The sequence below is a fragment of the Gopherus evgoodei genome, chromosome 2 (genome assembly GCF_007399415.2).
Source record: "Gopherus evgoodei ecotype Sinaloan lineage chromosome 2, rGopEvg1_v1.p, whole genome shotgun sequence".
Classification (NCBI taxonomy): domain Eukaryota; kingdom Metazoa; phylum Chordata; order Testudines; family Testudinidae; genus Gopherus; species Gopherus evgoodei.
The window spans coordinates 82,132,296-82,154,026 of NC_044323.1; the positions used below are offsets into that span (position 1 = coordinate 82,132,296).

Here is a 21,731-nt window from a genome sequence, read left to right on the forward strand (position 1 = left end):
GTACTATACAAACATGGAGTACTGTAGTACACAGCCCCTGCCCTGAAGAGCTTACAATCTAAATAGACAAGACAGGCACCATGTGAAGGAAATGGGTGATAACATGAAAGCAGAGTGAACAATGTGATGGTAGCTAACATCTTTGGGAAACGTTTTGATTTTTTTTTTTTGGTGGATTTAGTTAGGAGGGGATAACATAAATGGAGAGGAAAAAGGGGAGAGGGGACATCAAGGGGGTGAAGTGGATAAGAGGGGCAGGTGGTAGAGTAAAGCTTAAGGTGAAGAGACAGTGAAGGAGAGGGCTGGAGCTAACAGCCAATCAGCACAGGGCAGAGAAAATCCAGTCAGAACTAAACAGAGTTCTCTAAGGGTATGTCTAAATCTACAATTTTGCAGCGCTGGTTGTTACAGCTGTATTAGTACAGCTGTATAGGGCCAGCGCTGCAGAGTGGCCACACTTACAGCAACCAGCGCTGCAAGTGGTGTTAGATGTGGCCACACTGCAGCGCTGTTGGGCGGCTTCAAGGGGGGTTCGGGGAACGCGAGAGCAAACCGGGGAAGGAGACCAGCTTCGCCGCGGTTTGCTCTCGCGTTCCCCGAACCCCCCTGCAAACCGCAGGGAAGGAGACCTGCTTGCTCGGGGATTCGGGGAACGCGAGAGCAAACGGCAAGGAAGGAGACCTGCTTGCACGGGGGTTCGGGGAACGCGAGAGCAAACCGCAGGGAAGGAGACCTGCTTGCTCGGGGGTTCGGGGAACGCGAGAGCAAACCGCAGGGAAGGAGACCTGCTTGCTCGGGGATTCGGGGAACGCGAGAGCAAACCGGGGAAGGAGACCTGCTTGATTACCAGAGGCTTCCTCAGGTATGCTGGGATACCTGCTTATTCCACGGAGGTCAAGAAAAGCGCTGGTAAGTGTCTACACTTGATTACCAGCGCTGGATCACCAGCGCTGGATCCTCTACACCCGAGACAAAACGGGAGTACGGCCAGTGCTGCAAACAGGGAGTTGCAGCGCTGGTGATGCCCTGCAGATGTGTACACCTCCTAAGTTGCAGCGCTGTAGCCCCCTCACCAACGCTGCAACTTTGTGATGTAGACAAGCCCTAAATGCCCAAACATTTGGCTGCTGCTCCAGCTGGAGTCTCTGACTGCTTTTTCTCTGCAGGTTTTCCCCAAGACCAGATGTGGAGGGAAGGAACCACCTGGGCAGTAGTTTCCTCAGAGTGTGGCAGAATCTCACACTTGTGCATCTGAGGGGATGCCAGGGGGAGGAGCGGCCCTGGCTGGGCCCATTTTATCCACTTCTCTCCTAGTGCTGCAGTCCCTGGTTTGGCTGCTTCCGCAGCTGCTTCTACCAGTTCCTACCTAACTGCTGTGTTGTGTGTTGTTAAATAGTTGAAGCGTTTCTCCCCAGCAGTGTATGCGTTTCAGTGGTGGGTTAAGGGATTCCTATGTATAATTTATAAGTCTTCTGATAAAGTTTGAAAAGCACTTGGGCTCCTGGGCAGGAAGTTCCATATAAACGTTAGATTATTTCTAAAACACAGTTTTATATTTATTGACTTTCTTTTTGTATTTCAGCTCCCTTTCTGCAGCCTGGAATCTTCTACATGCTTCTCATACCGTTATGTAGAAGGAGCTTTCTGAGTTTCATTTGTAAAGCAGAAGACGATTATTTTTGATTCTTCTTCACATGCAAGTATGGACATTATAATCTATGATGATTACTCCAATCCACCGCTTCAGAGATATTGAGAGGAGACCTGAATACCTCCAGCCAGACAAGTGTGTTCCACCTCCTAGCCAGAGTTCCTTGGGAACAATGTGGTTTATTCGAGACGGCTGTGGTATTGCATGTGCTGTTGTTACCTGGATGCTTGTCTTCTATGCAGACTTTGTAGTCCTTCTTGTTATGTTAGTTCCATCAAGAGACTATATTTATAGCGTGATCAATGGGATATTGTTCAACATTTTGGCTTTCCTGGCTTTGGCTTCACATTTTCGAGCTATGCTATCAGATCCGGTAAGTATACTGTTCTGTTTTTCTTGCCTGCCAGATATAGGGTAACTTGGGCCCTTGGTGAATAGCAAATTTAAATTAACGTGTCTGTGTCGTCATGATGAGTAAGCTTGGTGTTGTGGTATGCTAATATAGCATTCCGTTGTGCCAGATTGACTTGCCAAATGTAAAGGACCAAATCTCAGATTCTCTTGCGCCTGGTATGAACAGCTTCCTATTAGTGTGAAAAGGGGAAGAGAGAGACTACCACCCTTTTACTCACCAGTACTAGATATAATGTTTGTGGATTGTCATGACCTGACAAGCCAGAAAGCTAGAAAAACTTGTTTCTATTGTCTGTCTCATCAAATGTCACTACAGTGGACTAGGGTAGGAAAAAAATTGCGATGATTTCTGTAATAAAAAAGTTATGATTCTTTTTCACATTAATGATTTAGCTGAAATTATTGGATTATACCTACTAATTTGTTTGTCTGTTTTAACATTAAATCCCCCATATAACATCAGCCCATATCTCTGTGGCTTCAAAAATGTATCAGACCCTTCGTGACTGGAAGGCTAAACATTCTAAGGTTAGATTTGAAATACAAGATGGATAGTGCAATATCCAGAGACTTTGACCTGGTCAGAAACACAGTCCTACTCTCCTTTCTCCTCGCATCTCTGAACTGTTGGGAAGGGGATTTTTATCAGAGTGCTATCCCGAAATCTTCTTTGATGGCCTTTTCTTTCATATCGGTCTAGTAGATTAAATTTAAAATTCTTGTTCTTCTAGCTGTTGGAAAGGAGAGTACCTTTTGTCTGTTCTGCCTTCAGAGTCTAGTGGCTGGTGTTGGGAATGTTGAAAGGGTCTCTGCCACTCTGATCCCTCCCCCAAGCTACACTTTGTAGGTGAAACTCTCCACCATGAAAACTCGAATGCCTGTATTTATTTCTTAGCTTGCATCTTATTCAGGAACATCAGCAGGGAACTGACCTAGCAGTGAAATTGTTAATATTAAGGTTAGATATCTTTAATTTCTTGTCTTTTGAGAGTTAAGGTTCCTTCAGCAACAATAACTCAGCAATATTAAAGATGCATATTAAAGGGGAGACTTCAAAAACTGCGCCATCGTAGTGAATGCAAGAATGTTACCTAGTCTTATTTTTTTTCTGGGCCTTTTATTTTTTTTAAAGTGGTATTTGTGTACTTAACATTTCTCTAAAAGTTCTCATTTAAAAAACCCAAAACAAATTGGATGTTTATGAACACACACAAAATATGTTTGTCCACAACATTTAATGTAAGCAAAAACATTTCAGTTGTGTAACTTTTATGAGGACACATGCATATGTACAGTTTGCTGTGACACAAGGTCAGATGACATGTCCAAGTAAACAGATAAGGATTACACTCTGCTTATTATTTATGTACTATAGTGTGGCCTTACAATAGTGTCCTTTCTGTATCTTTCTCTTGTTCAATCAAATTGTGAAATATTATGGTTGGTGTTAGGGAAACTTGCATCTGTCTTCCCTTCCAAGAGCTTGAACTGAGTCTCTTGATGTTATTGGTGAACGCTGTGAGTACTGAAATCTTTGTTTTCATTTCCAGGGTGCTGTGCCCAAAGGTAATGCCACAAAAGAATTCATTGAGAGTTTACAGCTGAAGCCGGGACAGGTCGTTTATAAGTGTCCAAAATGCTGTAGCATCAAACCAGACAGAGCACATCATTGCAGGTACAGTCACTTGTGTGGTGTGATTTAATGATGTGATGCTGTGGTTCAGGATTAAAAGAGAGTACTTATGTGGTGGACCAGCGTACTGTTGTAGGATGGGATTACCAAGGGGGCTTAAAGGATTTATCCACCTAACTCCCATTTAACGCTAATATGAGTTGGGTGCCTAACTCTCTTAAGTTCCTCTGAAAAGCCCAGTGCTCAACGAAGACCATCCAGTGTAGCATGTCCCAGAATGCTCTGATATTGTGCCTTTTGACATTGACGCTTTCTGACTGTGAACACTTTGCTACCTGCCTTTGTCTGTGGCTTGCTTGGGGTCAGCTTCTTGACCCTACTGGCAATACAAGCACTCCCCTCCAGATCTTCTGTTCTCTTTGCAGGTTAGCAATAGGGACACACCAACCCCTGAGTCCTGCGAGAATCCCCTTTAGTGTCCAGCCCCTGTTTCATTGGACACTCACAGAATTACCAGGCTTGCTGTTCCCAGAAGAACAGTACACCACAGCTTACTAATTATTACTAATACGTAGAACACAACTCCACTTCACACACAGCCAGAGTCAGGGGTGGGCCACGAGGGCAACTGCCCAGAGTGCCACGGGGAGGATGAGGCAGTGCAGAGTTGTGTGCTGCCAGCTGGCAGTGGAGCACTGCAAACTCACAGAGGCAACGCATGGGGGGTGCCCAGATTTCTCCTGGCAGCGAAACGTGGGGCGAGGGTGTGAGCGGTGATGCACAGATACTACTCGTCCCCTCCCCCCAACGTTCCTCTGCACTACCTTAGGAGGCTATGATCAGGGGAGTGAGGAGCAACACCAAGACTCCCTGCATCCAGGTCACTTTTCCCACCTGGACTGTGCTGTGAGGCAAGCATCAGAAGCTGATACTCTCCCGCCCTCCCCTTACACAGCCCAAGTAAGTTGTTAGAGGAGTTAGGTAACTTCATGGAGGATAGGTCCATTGATGGCTATTAGCTAATATGGTCATGGATGCAACCCTGTGCTCTGGGTGTCCCTAAAACTCTGGTGGCCAGAAGCTGGGACTGATGGTGGGATGGGTCCCTCGATAAATTGACCTGTTCTGTTAATTTCTTCTGAAGCATCTGGCAACAGTCAGATTTTAAGATGTCGTGGGAGAAGAGGAAAGGTCCTCTCATGGATTGGTAACTGGTTAAAAGATGGGAAACAAAGGATAGGAATAAATGGTCAGTTCTCAGAATGGAGAAAGGTAAACAGTGGTGCCCCCCCCCCAGGGGTCTGTACTGGGACCAGTCCTATTCAAGATATTCATAAATAATCTGGATAAAGGGATAAACAGTGAGGTGGCAAAATTTGCAGATGATACAAAACTACTCAAGGTAGTTAAGTCCCAGACAGACTGCGAAGAGCTGCAAAGGGATTTCTCAAAACTGGGTGATTGGGCAACAAAATGGCAGATTAAATTCAGTGTTGTTAAATGCAAAGTAATGCACATTGGAAAACATAATCCCAACTATATATATAAAAGGATGGGGTCTAAATTAGCTGTTACCACTCAAGCAAGAGATCTTGGAGTCATTGTGGATAGTTCTCTGAAAACATCCACTCAATGTGCATCAGCAGTCAAAAAAGCGAACAGAATGTTGGGAATCATTAAGAAGGGAGAGATAAGAAGACAGAAAATATCATATTGCCTCTATATAAATCCATGTTACGCCCACATCTTGAAAACTGCATACAGATGTGGTCACCCCATCTCAAAAAAGGTAGATTGGAATTGGAAAAGGTTCAGAAAAGGGCAACAAATATTATTAGGGGTAAGGAATGGCTTCCATATGAGGAGAGATTAATAAGACTGGGACTTTTCAGCTTGGAAAAGAGATGACTAAGGGGAGATATGATAGAGATCTGTAAAATCATGACTGGTGGTGTGGAGAAAGTAAATAAGGAAGTGTTATTTACTCCTTTTCATAACACAAGAACTTGAGGTCGCCAAATGAAATTAATAGGCACCAGGTTTAAAACAAACAAAAGGAAGTATTTCTTCACACAATGCACAGTCAACCTGTGGAAATCATTGCCAGGGGATTTTGTGAAGGCAGAGGATCCCTCTAACCCATATAAACCCCTGTCTGGTACAAAGAGATCTCTGGGTCACAGACACATTTGAACCAGAATTATTCACCAGTGGTTAAAAGCAATTGAAAATGACATGTGAGTCATGCACAGTACTTTCTTTGTCATGGTTTATTTGTGGACCAAATTTCTTCAAGCATGTCAGTCACTTGTCCATGACAAGTGTGACTTTTAAAAGGCATAAACATTTCTTAATTATTTTTAAATCACTTTTTCAGAGTTATGAAATATAATATTATTTAAAATAAAGTATTTTTTTCTGGGAAAGTGGTGTATAAATACAGGGGAGGCTGTTGCACACAGCTCAACGGTGAGCATGTGAAAGTTATAGTTGCAGTTATAAGCAGCAAGACTGCAGAAGGTTGATATAGCTCTGATTTGTATTAAATCTTACTTTGCTAGTCTGTCACTGGGTCCTCTGTTGTCAAGATAATCAGTGATATACAATATGGGTAAGTGGGAATGAAACAGGAAGAGAAATGGGTGAAAGAGTGAACTGAGAGGAAGAAGACCCAGAGAGGACATGTAAATAGAAAGTCATAGAAGTCAGAAATCAAAATGTGTGTAAGTCCATAAAAAGTGGCTTGTCTCAAAATACTAGTGTCTGCATTCACGGACCTGATGGCATTTGTGACTTTGGCTTTAATTAGCCCTTTTTATTACTACTAAATTAATTTAAAGCTTGCTTTAAATACAGGTAATTTAATTTCAGATTTCCATATTTTGATTTACAGAGGACAAACCAAAATTATGGGACCTAAATTATACCTGTGGTGGGGAGTTGGGGCTTCCCTTCCCCTCCTCCACTTTCCCTCTCTCTTTTTGATATGACAAACATCCTTGGGGAAGTTATTCACAATAAGCTTTTAGTATTAAAACAGTTATTTAGGTCACTAATTTCTGACGATACTTTTTTTTGTTTGTTTTTAGTATAAAATAGAAAAACTTTGTTTCAGTAAGTAGTTAAAGGATCTGTTTGAGCTTCATCATTCCCCTTCCCCCCAGTGTATTCCTAGAGGATTTGCATGAAGGGACTGCAGTTACTTTCACTCTGGGGGGTTAGGCTGCCTTGTGCAGCCATCTGTCTCTTTAGATTTGGTAGAGCTATAGCTACCACCACCAACAACCATTTTCTGCTAACTGGGGATGTAAAATGTTAATCAGGGGTTAATAGTTAAGGTGGGTTAACTGGTAAGACTAATGCTTACTGGTTAACATTTTACATCGCTAGTTCTCAGGCCATCTTCAATGCCTATTGAAGTCCATGGGAATCCTTTAAAACGAATTATTTCCCTGTTGTTTTGTTTGTGGGTGTCTCAGCAGTATCATATACATGCACAGCAGAGAGTGTTGGTTGCCCCGTGCTTGAGTGTTCCTGCTGTTCACATGATTGTATGAGGCAGTTGCACCCAACTAACTGCTCCTTCTGGCCATGAGCTTCTGGCCCTGCTCCTGGGAAGGAAGCAGGATGATCCTGTCTCTGCCATCTGGCCTGAAGCATCTGAGGGTGGAGGGTCTTTGCTGCTTCCCACTCCCTGCCTTACCCTAATCTCAGCTCCTGGAAGTTACTTCAGCCTCAGCTCTCACGCTGTCCCCCCATTGGCTCCTGCAGGTGATGTCATAGCTCCAGCCCCTTGTTGCCTCCCATCCCTACTCCTTAGGACTCCTGTGTGGACTACTGTCTCTCTCCCCTCTTGACCTGGGTGCTCCACGTCATCTCTCTGGAGGGTACTCCTTCTCTCGCCTCAACCCAACATCTCCTGGCTTCCCCACGAGTGTGGCAGAGAGTAGGTGGTAGATACCTACTTCCCAGCTAGTCGGCTTCTCTATTTCCAAGATCTTGTGGAGCAGCCTGGGGAATGAGCATCTGTTCCTCCTGTGGTCTGCCTTCTGGCTCATAAACTGATCCAAGGGGTAACGAAGAGGATGATTTGCTCCCTCACTGAGCCTCCCAGTACTCCCTAGCTGTGTGAATGAGTGTAGGGAAAGAAAGAGGTTTCCCTTACTCTCCTTGTGCTCTCCTGTACCCACATGGGAGTTCATTGATGAAGGTACTGCTGGGCATGCCCTGCTCCCTACCTCTTTCTGATAGCGCTCTCTTGCCCTCTGTAGAGGTTTGGGGAGTAAAAAATAGTCTTCCTTGGGCCGATAGCCAGAGGTCCAGGGAAGAGGAGAGCCTCTCTAGCCCCGGACTTATACGCAGAACAGGCTCTACTGCTGTGTCACTCTTGCAGAGATGGGAAGAATGTGCATGTGAGCTACCAGCAGAATAGTGCATGAGAGTAAAACTGATTATACCCAAAGGTGCACATGCACACATCTAATAAACTGATGGAAAAACTAATTTTGTCTATCTTAGTCACCATAGGTAGTGTGTGTCATCAATAGGACAATTTTGAAGCAACTAATTTTATTTTTAAATTAGGATGCCCTTTTAAATACGCATGTTTTTAAATCACAATAACTTTAATCTGCTTCCTGCAATACAAAGCTTCTTGTGTTAGTGATGACTATTGAATCTGGGGGCAAATGTTGACCTGAGTAACTTTGTTCGCTTGCGGAGAAAAAATCTTAAGGCCCAATCATGCAAAGCATGCTGGTCCTGAGCCTGCACAGTCTGACAGCCAAGATCAAGATTTTAGTTGCTTATTTGCATCATGGGAATTTTATTTCTTGCCTTTGGGGACTACTTCCTTCCAGGATCTGTAGTAAATACTTGACTATTTCAAAATAGGGATGTTAATATTTATTAACTTTTTCTTTGTTTTATTGTCAGTGCATTCTTGTAATTAGTTTCTTTAAGTGTTTGAGTTTTTTCTTTAAGGTCAAAACAGTTGAACTTTATAATAAGAAAAATATAATAAGCAGAACCCTCCATTTCTCTGTTTAAATCCTGTGAGGGTTGTTGTGAAACCACATATTCCTGATTTTCATAGTTGGTTTTCATACTTTTTTGTATATTTTAGCGCCAAGGGACTGGCTTTCTTCACTGCTGTATCACATGATAGAAGAGCAAAAAGGCTTTTATGATGTTAGTTGGAGATTTAAAATGCCAGTGAAGCAGCAGTGACTAGTAAACTAAGAGAAACTAATATGACAATGAATTAATCATCTTTGATTGTTTGACTCCTAAGCACAGTATGCATTTGCAGGACTTTTGTTTATTAAAATTCGTAATTAGAATTGTTACACTTTAGTGCTTCTGCCCACTTTTGCCAAGTGCTTAAAATCTAATTTGTAATTGTGGTAGTGGTGTCTCAGTGACTCCCGCTGGTAAATTAATCCAGTGCCTGATTGACTTCATTGTCAGGTATTTTTTCTGAAAAAATAATTAGAATTTTCCGTTATTATTTTTTTAAGTAAATCTCCTCTCAGAATAAATTTAATACATAGGAAAAATTTCAGTAATTTGTTACAAAGGTTATTCTGAGAAGTTTATCCATTGCTGTATCCTGTGATTTTATTTTTTATTCTACTACTTTGAAACTCTCACAGAGCCTGGAGGTCAAACCCAGACTAGATTAAATCTATTTCATTTCATTTGCTTAAGCTTAATATTCAATCTCTGTATATTAGTGGAACCATTAATCATAATGTTACTTTGTTGTGATTTGACGTTTACTTTTTGCATGACTGCAATTAGGGACAATAGGATGGTTGACAATTTTGAACAGAAGTAGCCAAATTTTTGTGTGTGTGTGTGTTTCAAATTGTATTTCAGGATTCTCTTCTTTATCTTTCCAAGTGCCCAATATTTTCTTTGTACTGTTGCTGTATTTTCTGAAAACCACACACTATAAAGGTTTTTGTTCTTTATTTCAGTGTTTGCAAGAGGTGTATTCGGAAGATGGATCATCACTGTCCATGGGTTAATAACTGTGTAGGAGAGAATAACCAGAAGTACTTTGTACTGTTTACAGTAAGTTGTCTGTCTCTGGTTGAACAGAAAAATTTACTCAATGAAATTCCAAGCATGACTGTTAAACGGCTTTGAAGATATTTTTTAAATTTTTTTTTAAGTAGAACTGGGAAATATTATTTAATTTTGCTAATTTGTAATATTAGGGAGCAAATGTAATAAAAGAACAGGAATAAGTCATCACAAAAGGTACTTTGCCATTTATTTTGTCAATTGTGTGGCATTGATTGGTATAATACATAGCGTAGCAGTAAATATACCTCACAAAATACTCCACAGTAATAATAGTAAAGTCTCAATCAGCTTTTTGGGGAAGGGGCTGACTTTTTGTTCTGTATTAATATTTTATTTATACAGTACTTTGCACAATGGAATTCAGGTCCATGACTAGGGTTCCAAAATGATACAATAATACAAATAATAATAAGATTGTGCCTAATTATTGTATCTGTTGTTACCTCTTTGCTGCAAGAGTGGAGAGAAACCTCATATTTTTGGCAGGGATTACAAGGGTTCTACTTGTAAGTAGTCAATGTTGGCACTCAAAAATCAGGCAGAAATGCTTCTGATTTTCTGACTGTATCTACTGTATATAGAGCAAAAGTATGGGACTGCAAACTTAATTACAATATTTTCCATGTAAACAGTGAAATCTGGGCTCCATTGAAGTCAATGACAAAAATCCCAGGATTTCACCCAAAAAATTCATGTCAGGAAAATATTACAGCTGCACAATTGACTTTTGGTGGTGGTCCATTTTATCAGTAGTCTTTTATGGTAAGTCTCTAGGTGGAAGATGGACTGTTACAATATTAAGAAATAGGTGCAAGTCTTCAGTCAGACTTGAAGTAAGAATTGAAAATAAATGTATGAACCCTTTAATTTGCTTTTCACTGTACGGTGTATTGTGCTATTGTCAGAGGCACAGCTGGTCAACTTTATTTTTGCCGCACAATACCTAGTTTAGTTGGGAAAACAGGAAAATATTTACACCAGGTACTTTTCCACTGGACTAGTCTCTTTTCCATCTGATTAAGCCTGTACTAGCTTAAGAGGGAGGAATGGGAAATATAAATATATCTCTCCTTTCAATATCCAGATTGGAATACTATTCCTAGCTGGCTCATCCTGAATGTGGGATGTTGGATTTCAGGTTCAGATAAATTTGACAAGTCTCTATTTCAAAGTGGACCGTATTAAACACCTAATCTGAGGAAAAGATGCAACAAGTTTTTCTATTAATCTCTTTTTAAGGGCTCAGGAGGAGGAAGGATGGTAGCACATACAAGCATCAAAAGAAAAATATTTTTCCATTATCTTTCACTTGCATCTCATTTGGAAGATATTATGTTCCCACATTTGTTAGTATTTGTTTCATTCTGTACCACTACAATGAAAACCTTCCTACGTGTATGTGTGTATGGTGCAAGTGGTGGGGGTAGCAATGCCTATAGGTAACAAATTAAAATTTTCCATGCTATGTGTCTGCCTCATGTTTAAATTTATTTATTTATAAATTTAAGGGAAAATGGTTTAGCTGTTTTTCAGAATGAGATCAAGGAAAATCACATTTTGCCAATAGTAAAAATAAAACCAGAAACTCAATAAAATCTTACAACTGTTAAAAAGCCCTAGCATCTCCATGCTTCGGAACACTGACTTGAAATTTGGCAGTGTTGTCCTGGTATCAGGGGTTGCCATTTGCTGTCGCCCTGAAAATACACCCAAATTTGGCCAAGTTATGAGCCTCTAAAAATCTCACTTTGCACATTATCAATAGAGACTATATTACGCAGTAGAGACTACAAATAGTATAGGATAGGCAACATGGCCTTGTGGATAGATAGCTGAACTGGAATGAAGGAAACCTGGGTTCTGTTCCCAGCTCTGCTGTTGTCCTGCTGGGTGACCTTGGGCAACTCACTGCATCTCTGCCTTGGTTTCCCTACCTGTGAAATAGGAATGATGATACTGACCTTCTTTGTATGACCATCCCTTAATTGATGAAAAGTGCTATATAAGGGCTAGGTGTTACCATCATATAACAAGTTTGCGTCAGAATGCATACGCACCAGGAGGCCAAATTAAGGCTGTCTACCTGAGTTTTGGCATTTCCTAATTTTTGAGTGCTCGACTTTGCAGCCTTAACAGTTTTAATGTAGTTTATTTGGACATATATGTATAAGCAGCTTTTACAGCTATGCTTAAATATTTTAAATACATTGTGTTTCAGATGTATATAGCACTAATTTCCATGCATGCCCTAATCATGGTGGGATTTCACTTCCTGTATTGCTTTGAAGAAGACTGGACAAGTGAGTATTGATGAAGTATTCCTTTCAAATACCAAATTAACCTGTAGAGAAAGCATTATGATATAGTTTAGGGGAAGGGCAGCTTTTTTTACTGCTAGTTGCCAGAGAATGCTGTTAATGTTATGAGCTACTTTTTATTTTTGTGACCATTCCTGGAGTTTTAAAATTCCACCTGTCCTGTTAGGTATCTGTTGTTACTGCTGCCCCTGGGCCCTATTGATGTGGTCTTCATCTTTTATATTGGCCTCTGGGTATTAGGTGTCTGGTAAAATTTAGAATCCTTGGTCAGGGCAATATCTGCAAGTGGCTTACTTGTGGGTAGAGAACTGTTTTTAAGCAGTTCTCATTATTGGATTTCACAGAACTTTGAGAATATATTAGAATTAATTCATAAGCTAGTAATTAAATTTTGTTGTATCATTTTCCTTTTTTTTTTAATTTCCCCCTCACTTTCCTAGACTCACAGAAATGCAGGGCTGGATGAGACCTCAAGAGGTCGTCAGGTCCAGCCCCCTGCACTGAGGCAGGACCAAATAAATCTAGACCATCCCTGACAGGTGTTTGTCCAACCTGTTCCAAAGCTTAATTACACTTATAATTAGAAGGTTTTCCCTAATATCTAATCTAAATCTCCTTGGCTGACTATTAAGCCCGTTTCTTCTTGTTCCACTTCAGTGGACATGGAGAACAATTGATCATATTCCTCTTTATAGTGGCCCTAGCATATTTGAAGATTATCTGGTCCCCTCTTTGTCGTCTTTTCTCAAGACTAAATATGCCCAGGATTTTAAATCTTTCCTCATAGATCAGGTTTTCTAAACCTTTTACCAATTTTGTTGCTTTTCTCTTGATTCTCTCCAGTTTATCAATATCTTTCCTACACTGTAATGCCCAGAATTGGATGCAGGGCCAGTGCAACCATTTAGGTGACTAGGATTTGGGGGGTGCCATTTTCTTCGGCAGCGACCGCGGCGGCCGGATCTTGGGCAGCCCTGGTCGCTGCTGGCATTTAGGCGGAGGCAGCTGGGGCAGGGGAGTGCGGGGAGGGCCGCCTACAGCAAGTAAGGGGAGGGGGGATGGCACGCAGGGAAACTCCCTGCCGCAGTTCACCCCTGCCCCGCCTCCTGCCCAAGCACACCGTGGCCACTTCACTTCTCCCACCTCCCAGGCTTGCGGCGCCAATCAGCTTAGGCGCCGCAAGCCTGGTAAGCGGGAGAAGTGAAGCAGCCACAGCGTGCTCGGGGTGCTCATGCTTGTGCGTGGAGCAGGGGTGAGCTGGGGCTGGGGGGTGCCTCAGGGCAGAGGGTGGGGAGTAGAGAGCTGCTGCAAGGGGAGCACCTCAGGGCAAAGGGGGGAAGCTGCCACGGGGGGGGAGCGCCTCAGAGTGGAGGGGGAGAACTGCCATGGGGGAGGGCGCAAGGTGGAAGTTTCGCCTAGGGCACGAAACATCCATGCACCGGCCCTGATTGGATGCACTACTCCAGCTGAGGGGCTCACCAGTGCCAAGTAGAGCAGGACAATGCTATTAGTCTTTTTTGCAACTGTGTCACATTATTGACTCATTCAGTTTGTGATCTACTGTCACACTCGGAGCCTTTTCAGCAGTGCTACCACCTACCAGTTATTCCTCATTTTGTAATTGAGCATTTGATTTTTCCTCTTTAAGTACTTTGCACTTCTCTTTATTATATTTCATCTTGTTCAATTCAGAGCAATTCTCCAGTTTGTGAAGGTTGTTTTGAATTCTAATCCAGTCCTACAAAGTACTTGCAACCACTCCCAGCGTGGTATCTTTTGCAAATGTTCTAAGCGTACATTTCTCCGTTATCAAAATACTGAATAATACCAGATCCAGGACTGACTCTGCGTGACACCACTAGATATGTCTTCCCAGTTTAGTTATCAGTGCTTTGATATCATTCTTTGAGTACAGTGCGCTCACCCACCTTTATAGTAGTTTACTCTAGACTGCATTTCCCTAGTTTGCCTATGAGAATGTCATGTGGGACTATGTCAAAGTTTTACTAAAATCAAGATATCATATCTGCAACTCCCCCTCATCCATTAGGCTAGTAACCCTGTCAAAGAAGGAAATTAGGTTAGTTTGGCATGACTTGTTCTTGACAAATCCGTGCTGACTATTCCTTATAACCCTGTTATCTTCCAGGTGTTCACAAATTGATTGTTTAATAATTTGTATCAGTATCTTTCCAGGTATTGAAGTTAGGTTGACTAGGCTATAATTCCCCCCTGGTCCTCATTGTTCCTTTTTTAAAGATAGGTGCTATGTTTGCCCTTTGCAGTTGCCTGGGACCTCACCCAACCCCCCATGAGTTCTCAAAGATAATTCCAATAGTCCCAAGATTGCTTCAGCTAGTTCCTTAAGTATGCTAGGATTAATTTCACCAGGCCCTGCTGACTTGAATACAACCAACTTATCTAAATCTTCTTTAACTTTTTCTTTCCCTACTCAGCTCACTTGTCTTCTCGTTGTTGTTAGTCTTACTTGTGTTCAGTATCTGCTCATCGTTACCCTTTGTAGTAGAGACTGAAGCAAAATAGACATTAAATGCCACTGCCTTCTTGGTCTCATCAGTTATTAGCTCTCCTTCCCTGCTAAATAGAGGACCTACACTTTCCTTTATTTTTAGTTTTGCTCCTAATGTATTTAAAGAACCTCTTCTTCTTTGCCTTTTACGTCCTGTGCTAGGTGTAACTCATTTTGTGCCCTAGACTTTCTGATTTTCTCTCTACATTCTTGTGCTGTTCTTTTGTTCTTCTCCTCCTTAGCAACTGGTTCATCTTTCCTCTTTTTGTAGGATTCCTTTTTGATTTCCAGGTCATTAAAGAACTCCTGATGAAGCCATATTGGCCTCTTACTAGTCTTCCTGTCTTTCCTTTGGATCAGGGTAGTTTGCACTTGCACCTTTAATAATGTCTCCTTGAGAAACTGCCAGCTCTCCTGAACTACTTTTTCCCCTTAGATTTTTTTTCCTAATGGGACCTTATATGCCACTTCTCTGAGTTTGTTAAAGTCTGCATTTTTGAAGTCCATTTTGAAGTCCATTTCCTTTTTTTGTTCTTCTGACTCCTTCCTTTCCTTAGAATCATAAAAATATCATTTCATGATCACTTTCACCCAAATTGCCTTCCACCTTCAGATTTGTTACCAATTCCTGTTAGTCAGAATCAATCTAAAATGCCCCCTTCTCTTCCGTCTCCCCCTCCCCCTCGGTTACTTCCTCCACTATCTGAAACAGAAAGTTGTCCCCAGTACACTCCAGAACTTTATAGGACATTTTGTGTTTTGTTGTATTAGTTTTCCAACAGGTGTCTGGGTAGTTGAAGTCCCCCATTACTACAAGCTCCTGTGTTTTTGATATTTCTGTTTGTTCAGGAAATGCCTCGTTGATATTTGTCTTCCTGATTTGGAAGTCTGTAGTAGACCCCCTACTGTGACATCACTCCTACTTTTTTACCCCTTTTATCTTTACCCAGAGACTTTCTGCTGCTCACCTCCTTGTGAACCTCAGAACAGGTTTATATAGTCTTGATATATAATACAACACCACCTCCCTGTTTCTCTTGCTGGTTCTTCCTGAACAAGCTATATTCCTCTATACCAATATTCCAGTCATAAGACTTTCACAGCTACCCTTTTAAACCCTGCTTAACCTTGCAGGGACATTGCAGTATAGATAAACCTCATGGGGGAAAAAAGGGATGGGTTTGAGAGAACCAAGAATATATAACCCTTCTCAGTCTTCAAAAGTCAGTTATGAAAGGAACATGCTATGCTTTTCATAATGGACGATTGGTGCTACAGAAGTAATCTTCTCTGGTTTCCTCTGTGTCCTTACCATTAACTTGAGGTGCCCCTTCCTAATGGACTTCATCATAGAGAAAATTAGTAAAAATTCCAGACATAGCATGCGCAAGTGGTAGCGTCCAGGTAAGAGAACTGGAGGGGGGCTTGCATGCCATACATATCACAGCACAAGTTGCTTTTTCTTCAGATTAACAGTACTAATTATTGTAGGCCTGTAATTATGGCGGTCATGTCAGTTTCTTATTTTGATAGAAAAATTTTGTTTGACGAACGGTTGAGAACTTGAGATAATCTGATACGTAATAGCAGTGGCAGAATATACTGCTTAGTAACACCTGTTTGTAGTTTTACGTGTGGGCTTTGTTCCTTAGTCTCTTATTTTTTAGTATTCATTGTTTTGTCATGTTTTCACAGAATGCAGCTCCTTCTCTCCACCAACTACAGTGATCCTTCTTATCCTCTTGTGTTTTGAGGCTCTCTTGTTTCTTATCTTCACATCTGTAATGTTTGGGACCCAGGTACACTCCATCTGCACTGATGAAACGGTGAGTTCTCCGTGGTCTTGCGTTTCCCTGTTGCTCACAGTTGTAAGATCTGTGAAATGGCATGTGGTTCTGCTTCACTGCTCTAGCATGCGTTGGATCCTTTGAGGCTGATCTAAAACAAACTAAGCCTGCACAGTGGCTGAGGTCACTCCTGGATGGCTAGCATAAGAAGTTTTGTAGTGTAGGGATGCTGCAACTACAGCAACAGTGAGGGATATTTTTATCTTAACAAGCACAAGTGACTGGGATTACTCTGCATTGAGTTTCATCCCAGTGGAATGGAGAATCTTAGACAACAGACTCCCTGTGGAGTGTTTGCTGCTAAGGAATCATTAAAGATTCCAGTGTGTAGTACCTAATGTTACTATTTACAGCTTCAAGTGCTGAAAAGCAAAGATGAGACCAGTGAGGTGGAAAAAAGAATTTTGTTCAATAAATTTCCAGTTTAGACTGTTCTATAATTTACTTAATCAGGAGCTCTCTGCAGCTACACAGAAATCCATCACCCTTGCTGTGCTCCACAGCCATGAAAGCTATCTAGGATGCTATGGCAACAATGTGGCACTTACACAGAGAGACTGGAGTCCCTTGTTCAGTACTGAATCCTGCCCTCTTCTTCAAAGGTGAAGTCCCTGACTTGTAATAGTACTTTTACCCTTGAGAATGGTATCAAACTTCACCAGTCATGCTCAGGGTATCTGTCATAGCTTAACAGAAGTCCAAGCTCTTCCCTAATTGGTTGGGGGAAGTGACGACCTTAAAAGGGCCACAGCTGAGTGTCTTAGTACAGGGATTTCCCAACTTTTTTCCCTGGGGCCCACCTGGGCAGCTGCAATGGGCACTGCAGCCCTCTGTTAACACGTGTCTGTCAGAGAGGGGCACCGCGGGGTCCCTCGCCTCAGCAGGGACCAGGGCCAGCAAGAGGGTGAAGGGGCCACTGCCAGCTCCTGCTGATGCCCTCCGCCTCAGCAGCCTGCTGAGTGCCTTGAGCTCATCACCTGGCAGCCCTGCCCCATCACCCATGCAACACCTTGGCGTGCCTCACAGGCACCCGGTGCCCGGGAACAAGGGAAGGGCACAGGGGCTGCCTGTGTTGGGCAGAGGCAAAAGCTCAGGCTGGGCCCAGCCATTACCTGATGGTCCCGATCACAGCATTGTCCAAGTGGGAACAGAGCAGCACTGCCAAGCCCCAGTTCCGGGGGCAGAGGGGAGGGTGAAGACCTGATTCTTCAAGGGGCCCGACAGTGACAGAACCATCCAGCCGCCTGGGGAGCCGGTGGCTTCTCAGAGCTGGCTCCTTCTGCTCACCCTCTGCCCATCGCCTGGTGGCTCTGCTTCGCCCTCTGCCATCCGTCAGTGGCACTGGGCTCTTCCACCACTCCACCAACGTATACAGTTTGCAAGGCAATGCCCTCCTAAACTCCACCCATGGCAGACCCCCCGGGGCTGTCAGTGGGCCACAGCCAACAGTATGGGAACCCCTGTGTTTAATGGGCAAGTCTAAGGAGAGTTTAAACAAAGTTAGAATCTGGCATTCAGGACCATGCGAGAGCAGTCTGCTTCTCTCAGCTCTTCATTTCTCAGCTAGCTTCATGACACTTGCATTCAGGTCTACTTTGTTCCAGGGAAAGTTGCAGATATTTTCTGCTGAGTAGCGTCCCAGGAGAGTATATTGCTGAACAACTAGCTCCTACCAAGATTAAAATTTATCAGCTTATATAAATTAATGGTGGTGTCTGTGAAGTCATTACTGAATTTTCAACAAATATAGGCAAAAATTTTCAAACTTGGGTCCCTAAAGCTAGGCACTTAAAGAAGTGCGCAGATTTTCATACATGCTGGGCATCTTTAGAAATAGTCACCTATATCGTTTTTGCACATATGGATATAGGTTCCTGAATATAGGGTCCTGAGTTTTTAAAGGTAGGGGGCGGGCTTTTTTTCTTTTACAACTTCCTTCCATGTTACACATCATTGTCAATTTGTTAGCATCAAGGCTGCGTCTATCTAGCATGTGAGTCTTATGTTGACGAACACTTAGAAATGAAGTACTATTAAATATGGTCTTTTTTGCTTCTTTCATCTTGCATCTTGTTGGGATGGAGTAGGTTTCCTCCAATGCAGACTCGAGCTCTGAGAATCTCCTCTCCTCACCCCCACCCTCTCATATATACCCCCAGTGGTGATTCTTCTCTGCTAGAAAAGGACTAGATCAGTTTCTGACAGAGCCTGAAATTTTGCTCCTGGTGTTATCACAAATGAGCAGTGCAAAGTGCTTATTCTCTCTTTGGAGCTGCCCCCACTCCTGCTTGCACATAACTTCCAGGACTTGGGGTTCAAGACACACACTTGTTCTGCGGTGCACTGAGTTACAATGCAGAGGATGCATGTATTGACCATGGACAGAAAGAAGATGATTTTGTGAAAACGTCCTAAATTAAAGACTGAAACAGTCTGCCCATTACAGATAGCCAGTAGAGGATTATCATTCTCTACTGAAATCAAAACCAAACAATGTATTTATAGCAACAGGAGCTGTATGTTTAAGACCTAATTTATTTTATGGATTGCAAATATTATAAGGATTTTTTTACCTGATTGATTAAGGACTGTTTCAACTGATTGCTTGAAAGCCTATTTTTGCTCTCCTTCTAATCTTTACTAAACCAATATCCATTTTTTCTCTCCATTCAGTATACTTATTTAACTCTTTCGCCCTGCTGCCTGCCCATGCATGTTTTGGCAGCAGTTTTAAGAGGCACTGGGTACGTTCAGCCATGCTGAACATAGGCCATTTCCTGAACTTGCATGGTGACTCTGGGAGCGTTATAGGGATTATCTTGGTTTTTTTTTTTGTCTGCAAACATATAAATGGGTTCATATAAAACTTTCCCTTATCCAGCTTAGGCATATGTAATGCTTTCATCCAAAAAAAGTACATATTGTATTTCTGTTTTTAAATTGACGTATGTGACAATTGCAGGGTATTTTTTTTTAAAGGTTTGAGCATATTTTGAAATGTGATTTAAAAAACTGCAATAATTTTGTTTTCCAAGGAATATTTCCTATCCTTTTTTTAAAGGAAAGGCTGTCTATAGGTAAATTGGTATTTTCTTACTCCATCCCTGTGATTAGGGGTAATTGAGAGATCCTTTTCCTGAAAGCAGAGCCACAGCAATTAAGTGCTTGACTGAAAGTGTGATATTTCTGTTTTCAGGGAATAGAACAATTGAAAAAGGAAGAGAGAAGATGGGCTAAAAAAACAAAATGGATGAACATGAAAGCAGTATTTGGCCATCCGTTCTCTATAGCATGGCTTAGCCCATTTGCTACTCCAGACCAAGGAAAGGCAGACCCATACCAGTATGTGGTCTGAAGAATTCTTGACCAGAATTTCCACTAAAATAAAACCACATTTCAGCACTACTGTTATATAATTTTTATATGAATGTTTAAAACAAAACGCAAAACAGAAACTCTTTTTATGTCTATTAAAGGCTGTTTGTTGCAGAGAAAAAAAAAAAAAAGCCCTGTATTCTGCAATTTTAGAAATACTATGTCTCTGGTGGCTGAAGTGTCTTCTTTTTTTCTGTTTTTTTTTTTTTTTTAAACTTGTTAACTTTATTGGCCTTTGTTTCTATCTGCTTTCTGTATGGCATAATTAATGTGAAAGAGACCCTCTTTCTCTGTTGTGCCTGTCTCTGCTAATCGAGTAGACTGTAATGCTGTCTCTAGACTGTGAGGGTATCTGTGTAAGTGCCAACAGTGTCATCTTCCTACACAGACATCTTTGGACCTACTAATGGTGTGTACAGCTGACTGGGCAGTGAGTTTCTTTCATAAAAGAGGACATTAGCTGAGAAATAGACACTTTGCTTACTGAACATTGAAAGGTGGAAGACGAGGATGTGATGCTGTGCGAGAGCCAATTAATAATGTGGTCACATGCAGTTAAAGTATTTAAAACAAATGTTGCCAATACAACCTTTTTTATTTCCAGAGACAGAATTGATTCCATCTTTCTGGCATGTTCTTGACTACTCCCTCCCTTGTAAGCAGGAAATGTTGCCGCTCTAGGGAAAATATGGCAGCTTTGATGGAAGACTTTCTCAATTAAATGCCTTACACTTAGAGGAAAAAAGAAATTTCATTTTAAAACTCTTAGGATCATCTTGTTTGTGTATGTCTGTCTTTGATAAATAAGCTGTTGAAGTGAACATGTAGAACATGACAACTTGCCATAAAAGCTTAGCACTGATGGTTTATGTAGGTCTACCTGATGAATTAATTTTCTGTTCTTAGGACTACCCATCTTTATAACTTTGTAAATCTCTTCTTATGTTTATACATATAAATATTTTCAATTGGGAAATGTCAGTGTTAAGGAGTATGCATGCCTACTGTCATGATTGTGTGGATAGTAAACTATGTGCAGTAAATGGTGGACAGAGGGAGGGACAGAGGGCATTCTGTCAAAAACAAATTCTCGTAAAACTAAATCTTATGTGACAGAAACTAATGTTTTTGTATCTGGGCAGGAATTTTATTATACTTTGAATCATTTTGAAAAGGGGCAGTTTGCATAGTACCAGTGGGACCCATCAATCAATCATAAACAAAGGAAAAGTGTAAATAAGCTGTAGCCATGGATTCCAGTGTAATCTTTTCATTTTTTTGAAAACACTTTTATTTTGGAAAATGACCTATGAGGCTGAATCAAAGCCATGGGGAAGGGGGAGGGAAATACAGGGAGGAAAAGGCTAGTGGATCTGTCTCACTTTGAAAGTAATGTGAATACTGCATCTTTTCAATTCTGTCAATGCTTCCATATGGAAAACAAATGCAATAAAACTTTTCCAAAAACTGTTTCTGCTCCTTTCTTACTCTAAATGTATGCACAGTTTGTAGTGCCTCTTTAAATTTTCATCTGCAGCCAAGCTGGGAGAAGCATGAAGGTTAAGTAACTTTGGTGCTCAGTTTTAAAGTTTAAAAATTAGTTAATCAGTAATGCACTGTTAGCTATTTAACTACTTGTAGGTGGTTAAATTGCTATCATTGACTGCATCCAGAGGTTAATCAGTCCCTATATTTTCCTCTTGCTTGCTGAGGAGTAAATCTACAGTAGTGTGTTCATATCATCTCAGTTAGTTGCTATAGGAATGCACACAGGATTATATGATCTCATTGTATGCTTCAATAGAAGACATTGGTGGAAGAAAGATGCCTTTAGCATGCACACAGTTCTTGTAAAGGACAGTTGCAGGAG

The 21,731-nt window shown here is 41.6% G+C and overlaps 1 protein-coding gene across 3 annotated transcripts in view; it reads left to right on the plus strand.

Moving 5' to 3' along the window:
- ZDHHC3 (zinc finger DHHC-type containing 3) overlaps nucleotides 1–21,731 on the plus strand; it is a 49,353-nt gene that overhangs the window by 14,666 nt on the left and 12,956 nt on the right. For 2 of the 3 annotated variants that reach the window (XM_030551175.1, XM_030551174.1), the window contains 5 exons: nucleotides 1,583–2,024; nucleotides 3,616–3,740; nucleotides 9,680–9,776; nucleotides 12,010–12,091; nucleotides 16,335–16,465. In XM_030551175.1, coding sequence (XP_030407035.1) covers nucleotides 1,719–2,024; nucleotides 3,616–3,740; nucleotides 9,680–9,776; nucleotides 12,010–12,091; nucleotides 16,335–16,465 — 741 coding nt within the window. In that variant the 5' untranslated portion in view covers nucleotides 1,583–1,718. Of the gene's footprint in view, nucleotides 1–1,582; nucleotides 2,025–3,615; nucleotides 3,741–9,679; nucleotides 9,777–12,009; nucleotides 12,092–16,334; nucleotides 16,466–19,682; nucleotides 21,330–21,731 lie in introns of those variants that run through there. The other variant, XM_030551176.1, reaches the window with a different exon arrangement.